This window comes from Phaenicophaeus curvirostris, chromosome 9 (assembly GCF_032191515.1).
Source record: "Phaenicophaeus curvirostris isolate KB17595 chromosome 9, BPBGC_Pcur_1.0, whole genome shotgun sequence".
In the NCBI taxonomy this organism is placed as follows: Eukaryota; Metazoa; Chordata; class Aves; order Cuculiformes; family Cuculidae; genus Phaenicophaeus; species Phaenicophaeus curvirostris.
In genome coordinates, this window is record NC_091400.1 from 10,712,561 (window position 1) to 10,722,571 (window position 10,011).

Below are 10,011 nucleotides of genomic sequence, written 5' to 3' on the forward strand. Positions count from 1 at the left end.
CTCCACCACCCCCGGTCACGTGCCGGCGCGGCCAGCAGCGAGCGGTGTCTCATTGGGCGGGAGGCGGGGGGGCGTGGCTTAAAAGTGGGCGTGGTCAGCAGCGTGAGGCGTCCTACGCGGGGGGCGTGGTTTGCTGAGGGGCGTGGTCACCAGCGCGGGCTCGTGTTGGGAGTGATGAGCGGGGGGCGTGGTTTGGTGGGGCGTGGCCTGAGGGGGCGTGGCCTGAGGGCGGAAGGCGCGGTGGCGGCGATGGGCGAGGCGGAGGCGCTGCTGGCCGTGGGGCTGATCGGTACGGAGGCGGGGCGGGGAACGAGGGCAGAGCGGGGTGAAATCTTAAGAGGAAATGTTTGGCTGTGAGGAAGGGGAGGCCCTGGCCCAGGTTGCCCCGAGCAGTGGTGGCTGCCCCATCCCTGGAGGAGTTCCAGGCCAGGATGGATGGGGCTTGAAGCCCCTGATCCAGTGGGAGGTGTCCCTGCCCGTGGGACTGGATGGGCTTTGAGGTCTCTTCCGGCCCAAACCATTCCGTGATTCTGTGAATTTAGAAGTGGGAAATACAGGGAAGATCCTAACCCAGCTGGACTGTGTCCTCGCTGGGCTGTACCTCACTCCTGTGAATGTGTATCCAGACTCCTGGTGCTTTTGGACATTGTCAAGAGCCAATGTTTATCCACTGGGGCTGTTTAGCCTGGAGGAGAGGAGGCTGAGGCCTCCCTGAGAGGAGGTTGTGGTGAGGTGGGTGCTGGGCTCTTCTCCGAAGTGACAGGTGATAGGATGAGAAGAAATAGCCTCAAGTTGCCCCATTAGATTAGAGGTTTAGATTGGATATCGGGAAACATTTCTTCACAGAAAGGGTTCTCAGGCCCTGCAGAGGCTGCCCAGGGAGGTGGTGGAGCCCCCATCCCCAGAGGCGTTTAAAATCCAGGCAGATGAGGTGCTCAGGGGTCTGTTTTAGTAGTGGACAGGTACGGTTGGACTCAATGTTTGCAAAGGTCTTCTCCAACCAAGGATTCTATGATTTAAAGAGTAAACCCCATAGCACAAGTACTGCCCCGCAGCTTGAACTGCCGCAGCAGAGCTGGCCTTGTAGGGTCAGGGTGAGGTGGAATTTTAATCTGCTTCCAGGAACCAATTGTAATTAACCCATCGATTTACCTCCTTGCTGCTGTTTGGCATTCTCACAGTGAACATCTTTCCACCATAGAAAAAGACACCAATGGAGATGCCTTGTGGGTTTGGTGTTATCCGTCTGTAACAGCTGAACTGAGGAGTTTGCTGCTGCGAAAGTGCTGCCTGACAGATGAAAACAAACTGCTCCACACGTTTGTGTTCGGCCAGTATAAAAGGACATGGTTCTACATCACAACGGTGGAAGTTCAGGATTCTCCAGCCTTGAAAAAGGTAGGGCTTGGCCTCTTGGTTTGTTGCCAGTGCGCATGGAAGACCCACAGAGTTTCCTCTGGCAGCTTGGGCAGCGTTTTCCATTGTGTGCTGTGGCAAAGGGCAGAGATTCGAGCTTTTGTGGGCTCGCAGCTCTTGCCCAGCTGTGTAACCAATCCATATATTAGTTTTCACCGAGCTGTACAATGCATGGAGTTGCAGAGGGATTGAAAGAAGCAGAAGCTAAACTGAGTCATGAGTATTTATGTAGAGACACTATTTCACACCGTTATTTCCAGTTCCTTTGCGTTTCAAGTTCCCCAATTCTTTTTTCTCCTTTTTTTTGGCCCAAAAAGCTCTATCAAGAGTCTTCCATGGTGTCCAAACACTTATTCACATAGAACTCAATGTTTTTTTCCCAAAGGGTTGAGTTATATCAATACTTTCTTTTCCACTGGCTTGATAATTGAGAGACTGCAAATATGTCTGTGTTTTCTATTCTCTCCCTGTTACAAACATCATTAAATTCTCTGTTAAGTTGATTAAATTTCTTTATTTCATGCTGTATTGTTAAGCAGAAAGATAATGTGATAAGTTTACATGCCCACAGCTGAATGTTGCTCGCCTCTCCTTACACCAAGCTTAGATCTCCTATGGAGCTTAAACATGTTCAAACAAAACCAGTGTCCCAGTGGTGTCTCCGACAGTGGGAGATGCTTTTTAAGGAGGACACATGAGCCTGGTCATTGCCTGCAGACTTTCAGCCTCATACAGCCTCATACCATTTTATGATTCTATGATCTTACAGACTATTTCTATTTGTGGGGGCTGCTATCCATGATTTTTTTTCGGTCTTTTTCTGAAGGAATTTGTGCTTTTCCACAGCCTCCTTTGGCAACTAATTCTGGAAGCTTCCTGCCCACTGTGGGGAAGAAAAATGCCCTTCTCTCTTTATAACTGATCTTATCACATTAATGGAAAGCAACTGATGTAGTAGATTAAAGGAGAGTGTATGTGCTGGATTTGAGTCCGTGGGGATTAGTCATGTCAGAAATCTGTTAACAAGGCCTTCTCTGTGGTTAATCATGAAATAGTTTGGGTCAGAAGGGACCTTAGAGCGTCATCCAACCGGGCCTTGAATATCTCCAGGGATGGAGCAGCCACAAATTCTCTAGACAACCTGGGCCAGGGCATCAACACCCTCATTGGGAAGAATTTCTTTCTAATGTCTGATCTAAACCTTTCCCCTTCCAATTTAAAGCCATTCCCCCTCATCCTGTCACTCCAAGCCCTTGTAAAAAGCCCCGCCCCACTGGAAGCTGCTCTAAGGGCCCCCTGCAGCCTTCTTTTCTCCAGGCTGAATAACCCCAACTCTCTCAGCCTGTTCTCAAAGCAGAGGGACTCCAGCCCTCAGATCAGCTTCTTCTGCTGCTGCTCACATATCCAAGTACTGCAAGTGTGGTAGCGTAAGAAACGTTTGTACACGTGGGATCATTAAACCAGCTGTGTGGTTTTTTGTTGTGTGTGCCTTGCCCAGGTGACCCACTTCTCCATCGTGCTGATGGCCAAAGACTTCAACCCGGAGAAATACGCTGCCTTCACACGGATACTGTGCAGGTCCGTATCGGAGATGCTTGGTGGTGCTGCTGTGTCGCTTGATCTGACCTTGCCAAGGGAGAACATTAGATTTCATTGTGTTGTGTTTATATTTGTTCGCTGGAAACTCAGTCTTGCAAACTGAATCAGATTATATTTCCTAAATCCTTGATTTGAGCAGCTTACCTTGTTCATGCATTAAGAGTTGGATGAATAACTGATGCCTGGTATGTTTTAATGTCTCTTCTGCAGACACACCACCACCTCCCCACACCCACTTGTTTTCTCTCTCCTATTTTTAAAAAGCATAAATGTTTGAGAGGAGCTCAGTGCTCTGCAGTCAGAGTTCACTGAGGAGAAGGACTTGGGGTGCTGGTTGATGAGAAGCTCAACAAAAACCAGCAACATGCGCTCACAGAGAGACCTTAGAGCAGCTTCCAGTACTGAAAGGGGCTCCAGGAAAGCTGGGGAGGGGCTCTTGGTCAGGGAGTGCAGAGACAGGATGAGAGGGAATGGTTTTCAGCTGAAAAAGGGGAGATTGAGATGAGATCTTGGGAAGAAATGTTTTCCTGTGAGGGTGAGGAGGCGCTGGCCCAGGTTACCCAGAGCAGTGGAGGCTGCCCCATCCCTGGAGGTGTTCAAGGCCAGGTTGGATGGGGCTTGGAGCAACCTGATCCAGTGGTAAGTGTCCCTGCCCATGGCAGGGGGTGGGGCTGGATAGGCTTTGAGGTCCCCTCCAATCCAAACCATTCCATGATTCTATGTAGAAAGGCTTCTAGTTCAGTATTTAAAGCCTAAACCAAGCCTCCAAACAGAATTCTTGCAATCACGTTGCTGCTTGTGATACTGTGACTTCTTCCATGGTACTGATTGCAGTCATAACACCAGACCCTTTCTTTTCATGCAGAATCTATTTGAAGCACGGAAGCCCAGTTAAAATGATGGAGAGTTACATTGCGGTCCTTACTAAGGGGATCTGCCAGAGCGAAGAGAATGGCTCTTTCCTCAGCAAGGATTTCGATGCTCGGAAAGCTTATCTTGCTGGTTCCATCAAAGGTTAATACCACAACTTTCTATTCTCACTTCTTTTGTACAATGTAAAATATAATCCAGTTTTCATGCATACTTCAAGTAAAAGTTGTTAACAGCTTTGCCTGCACTGTTACTATTAAGCTCCTTAAGAAAGCAAATGATCACATGAGCGTGGTTATCTTCCAGAAAATTACTTCCTGCGTCTTTTCTAGATATAGTGTCTCAGTTTGGAATGGAAACAGTTATCTTATACACAGCACTGATGTTAAAGAAGAGAATTGTCGTGTACCATCCTAGAATAGAAGCCCTCCAGGAGTTCACCAGGTACTTTGTCACTCCTTACCTCCCCACTCTCAGAAGTCCAACAATTCTTGAGCTTTCACTGAGAGAAATGCCTATATTTCATGGGGAAAAAAGGCATTATTAAACCTGTTTATTGAAATCCTGCTGAGTACCTCTTAGTCTTTAACCAAATATTCATCAACTCAGACAAATTAACTGTAGAATGAGAGATTAACTCCACCTGCATTGGTAAATCTCTGTAGTTCGTGTGTATGCCAGAGAAGACCCAGTCATGACAGATCTTTATGATGTGCACTTCGTACTGTGAAACGTTCATTGGTATGGGTGAAAATCTCCTGTGTGTTCAGTACTGATCTCATTTCCTAGGACTCTGCCTGCTCTGGTATGGCATCGACAGGACTGGTCGATTCTTCATTCCTACGTGCATCTAAATGAGGAGGAAGTGGAAGCCTTAAAAGCCTGCACAGGTAGTGATCGTTTATTAATAGAAAGTGAAATTATGTTTTGGTTGTGTTTTTATTCCTGGAATATCTTGCACAAGTGGGAGACAACAACTCCTTGCAGCACTCCAGGCTTGGGGAAGAGTGGCTCGAAAGCTGCCTGGCAGAAACGGAACTGGGGGTGTTGGTTGACAGTGGCTGAACATGAGCCAGCAGTGGCCCAGGTGTCCTGAGCACAGCCTCATGGATCTGACAACTATTGGGTCAAAGATTCTTAGAACAGACCTTATGGCTGCAGTTTCCGACCATATCTCAGTTTTGATTTTGTTTGGTTTATGAAGATCTTGATCTGGCCAAAACTCTGCTCCCCAGGGTACATTGCTGGGTTTACGGACTCTGAAGTGAACAGCAGACCAGACCTCTACGACGTGCACGTGAATTTGGCAGAGAGCGAGATCACTGTTTCCCCTGTCGCCAAAGGTTGGTTGCTTTTATATTTCAGTTTAGGGGCTGTTTATTCCAGACTTGATAGCAACTGCTGAACCTTGCCGTAGGTCAGGCAGTCTTGATCCTTTGTCCATGCTGGCTGGGAAAAGCCACTGTGTGAGCGTCTGTTTTTATTGAGATTCTAGAACACTGCTGAAACTTGGAGTTCCAAAAGACACGTTTTGTCTTCCAGCAAATGTACAATTGAGAATTAAACATCATCTATGATAGACAATTAGGTGGAAGAGGCATTCAGCTGAGGGTTGCTAAATGCAGAGAGAGATCATATGAGTCTTTAGAAAACCATTGTGCTAAAATACTTGGAGATCAGGGACTATTTGAAAGGAATTTTGGCATTCCTCGCCCTCTGCTCAGGGTTACTCATTGCCCTGTGTCATTATGGCTGTTGATTCATTGGGTTGATGCCTTCACCGATAGATTCCAAATAACAAGCCGATCCTTGTTTCGGCTTGTTACTCATACGTATCTAGATATCACATCTTATGTGAATGTGTGCTTTTATTTTTCTTCCTCAGAGACAATGACAATGGGAAAACTTCACAAAGAAATCGGACAACTAATTGTTCAATCTGCAGAAGATCCAGAGAAATCAGACAGTCAAGTCATTAAGGTGAATATTTTATTTTTACATGTAATTAAATTACTTCTGTTGCTAGATTATGGTGAAAGGAGAGGAGGAGGAGGAGAAGGAGGATTGTCCCTGGGAATAAGTTGATCTCTGGTACCCTCTGGATGGGGAATGGTTTTAAGGTGAAATAGGGGGGGATTGAGATCAGGAATTAGGAAGGAATGTTTGACTAAGGCTCTGGCCCAAGTTGCCCAGAGCACTGGTGGCTGCCCTGTCCCTGGTGGTGTTCAAGGATGGGGCTTGGAGCAACCTGATCCAGTGGGAGGTGTTGAGGAGTTGGAACTGGATGGGCTTTTAAACCACTCCAGGGATGGAGACTCAACCACCTCCCTGGGCAGCCTCTGCCAGTGCCTGAGAAGCCTATTGGTGAAGAAATGTTTCCTGATATCTAATCTGAACCTCTCCTGGTGCAGCTTGAGGCCACACTCTTTGGATAAACATATGTTAAACCATTACAGCAGCAACCCCTGTATTAACAGTTCCTTGTTTCTCTGTCCTTCCAGGATATTTCTCTGAAGACAAAAGAAATCTTGGCTACTTTAGCCTCGCTGACTGAAGTTTCGGACGACAGTGAAAAACCAACTCTGAACTCCGAGGCCCTGAGACAAAAGCGTTTTCCACCTGCTACAGAAAACTTCCTTTTCCATTTAGCAGCTGCTGAACAAATGCTCAAAATCTGATTGTGACACCCTGCAGCATTACGGACCAATCCACAAATACGGATAGGGATGCCTCATCTTTTATATGGGAAAATTAAAGGTATAAGAGCGAATATCATATTTACTGTGCTACAATGCAGAATACTTGGAGCACGTGGAGGTGTATTTGGGAACATTCCTGGTATCATTATCCTCCCCAGCTGTGATTTTGTATTTAGGGCTGCTGGGTTCCCTACCACGGTGTGGGTGCGTATAGAGGTGGGACATGCCCATGTGGCTGTGCCAGACATCTCTGTAGCAGCCACTTGTCCTGCAGGTTCCAAACTCTCTTCTTGTTCTCACCTGTCTTCCTGGGATCTGGAACACAGCACACGTGCTATCAAACCAGCATGGGCTGGATGTGCTGGTGTCTGCACAGCGATACATGAAACACACAGTCAGTCTGAGGGCTGATTGAGGGCTTCCAGGTGTGTCAGTCTGGCAGATATTGCTCCAGGTCCCTGGGAATCCCAAACAAATGGACAAGTTCTCTTCTTTCTGCTTGGAAGTAGAAAAGGACGTCTGGCAGAATCTAATGTAGATGTACTCTATAGAGGAAGAGGCCTTACTATGTGGAGGAAGAGGTATTTTACAGCTCAAGTGGGAGTTGAGAACCTCTTTTGGATTCTTGCCTTAGAAGTTTTGCTCCTTTCCCTCCATCCCATTGGATGATTCTATTTGAAGTGGGGCTTCCTTGGGGGTCACAGCCCAGTGCTGCTGTATAGCTGGAGATGTGTTGGGGGTTCTCTCCTCTGAGAAGATGCTTAAGATGATGTTGGGGTTCTCTCTTCCGAGAAGATGCTTGGCCATTCCTTCCGGATCCATTTGACACAAAAATGGATGAGTTGAAGCCTAATGGGCTAGGAATGTCCCAAAGGCTGGCTGCCACAGCAGGAGCACCACCTGCTTGAGCTGTTACACAAGTATTGCCTGATGCTGCTCTGGGTGGGTGGAAAACCTGGAAGAAGTAGTGAAAACTGGGAAATAATTGAGAGAAAATTAGAATTTCCCTGCTTATTTGGTCATGTAGCCATAACTCAAGGGAATTTTTTATTCATCGAGCAGTCTGAATCGAGCCGCTTTGTGATCTTTGAGGACCTGGATTCCCTGTAGGGAAATGCTGAGCCAAATGGTGTGTGTTTCTTCAGGAATGTCCCCAAGAAATCAGTTCATTCTGCAGCAGCACTTTGTTCTAATTAAAAGCAACCTTCGTCCTGGCCTTTGTACAGAGAGGCTGTAGTGTGGGGTTTTGCCAAGACAGTTTATACTTGTGATGAAAACTTTAGGAATCAATATTTCTATTGGTAAATAATTGCTATCCTGAAGCTGGTAGAGCTCATCAATAACTGTGCAAGCAGTACTGGCTGGAAAAGGCTCGTCCTTTTCCTGTGTATCATAAAGACAGGAAATCTGTTTTGGAGTGTTGGTAAGGAATGTGGCGTCTGTGAAATGGGGAGTTGCTGCAGGCATAAATGAAAGTGCTTCAGAATAACCCCCTATTTCCAAGGGGGTGGAATTCCACTTTACGTCCTTACTCTGCTGTGTAAGTTCTGAGCACAGAAGAGTGTGCTGCGCTTTTTAACCTCTGAGGAAAATATGATTGCCTTTGTTCACCTGTAAGTGCTCCACAGCCTTTTTTCCCCCCGTTAATGTTTTTCTTCATGATTCTTCCACATTGCTGCTTCTGTTCAGGGGCTTTTGCAGTGGTGGGGATAGCAGAAGGGCAAGATTGTGCTGAAAATTCCTTTCAGGACCTACTTAAGTCCTTGGAAAATGAAGTCCATCACCTAGAAAAACCTGCATGTGCTTTCTGTCTTATTGTAACGGAGAAGAAAATCATAGTTCCTTATTAACAAAAAGCCTTGCGGTGCATCACTGAGGGGGCGTGGGTGTTAAAGACAGCCACGAAAAGCAAAGAATCTCAGTTACAAACTAAATATCCAGTGTTTGTTTTGCTTTCTGGTTTGGAAACAGGATCCTAAGTTGGACGTCTCGGTGTTGTGCTAGATCATATATGCTGATGAAACACAATTTTGCACTTGAGGAACTGGACTCACAGCACGCTTATGCCTATTAAACAAATTCTGAGCAGTCTAACCTTTAACCGATGCACATTTATTGTGGAATATTGTGACCATTCATAGAATGGGTTGGGTTGTAAAGGACCTTAAAGCCCATTCAGTTCCACCCCCTGCCATGGGCAGGGACACCTCCCACTGGATTGGGGGCTCCAAGCCGCATGCAACCTGGCCTTGAACACCTCCAGGGTGCCACCACTGCTCCTGGCAAGCTGGGCCAGGGCCTCCTCACCCTCATCATGAAGAATTTCTTCCTAATGTCTAATCTAGATCTTACCCCTTCCAATTTAAAGCCGTTCCCCCTTGTCCTGTCACTCCAGGCCTTTGTAAAAAGCCCCTCCCCAGCTTTCCCGGAGCCTCTTTCAGCATCGGAAGCTACTCTATGGTCTCCCCACAGCCTTCTCCAGGCTGACCCACCCCAGCTCTCTCAGCCTGGCCTCATAGCAGAGGGGCTGCAGCCATTCACAGTGGCTCTGAGCTGTGCAACACTGGCATCGCGATAGCTCCTGATGGAAATACGGTTGGAAATACGCTGCTCCCTGCTCAAACAGTTCTGTCAGCGCTGAGATGGAAGGGTCGGCCCCTGTCAGCTTCAGTGCTTCCACAGGATTGTCCTAACGAGCTTCCATTTCCTTAATGCCTTCTGTCTTCAGAATAAAACAGAAGAAACTGGAAGGTCAGGCCAGGGAAGGATTTCTGCTCACTTCCCTTTCCCAGGGTCCGTGTGTGCAGCTGCTGGGCTTGCAAAGTCAGGTGACATCCTTTCTTCTTCTTCCTCCTAGAAGCAAAGACCCTGTAAAATGACATTTTCATTCCTTTCATCTCATCTGACTGCCCTTCTGTTCTTGGATAAATAGGAGATGGTGAATGGTGGTTCCTGTTGACCCACTGAGAGCCATGCTTCCAAAAGGCACGCAGCATGTAGAACAATGTAGACAGGAAAGGGCAGCGCTGCTCCTTAGGTGAGACCAACGGTGCTCTCCAAGCACTCTGACTTACAACCATACAGCCATTGAGGTTGGAAAAGTCCTCCAAGCTCACCCAGTCCAACCGTGGGCCCAACCCCACCGTGCCTGCTAAACCATGTCCCAAAGTGCTACAGCCACACGCTTTTGGAACCCCACCAGGGATGGAGACTCCACCACCTCTCTGGGCCGCCTCTGCCAGGGCTTCACCACTCTTGGTAAAGAAATTTCCCCCGATACCCAATCTAAAGCCTGCCCTGGTGCCACTTGAGGCCATTTCCTCTCATCGCTTGTTAGCCAGGAGAACAGGGAGACTCTGCCTAGCAGACCAATACATGGACCATGGAGGAAATAAAGAGGTTTTATAGTTTATGGAATCATAAAGCC

The 10,011-nt window shown here is 47.3% G+C and overlaps 1 protein-coding gene across 1 annotated transcript; it reads left to right on the forward strand.

Annotated features, from left to right (window-relative positions):
* The first annotated feature begins 204 nt into the window (after positions 1-204).
* On the forward strand, positions 205-8,685 carry DENND10 (DENN domain containing 10). Its single transcript, XM_069863795.1, has 9 exons — positions 205-289; positions 1,202-1,398; positions 2,915-2,994; positions 3,881-4,029; positions 4,218-4,329; positions 4,675-4,775; positions 5,121-5,228; positions 5,771-5,865; positions 6,387-8,685. Exons 1-9 carry the CDS (start codon positions 250-252, stop codon positions 6,561-6,563), a joined length of 1,059 nt encoding a protein of 352 aa, XP_069719896.1. The 5' UTR covers positions 205-249; the 3' UTR covers positions 6,564-8,685.
* Positions 8,686-10,011: the final 1,326 nt, after the last annotated feature.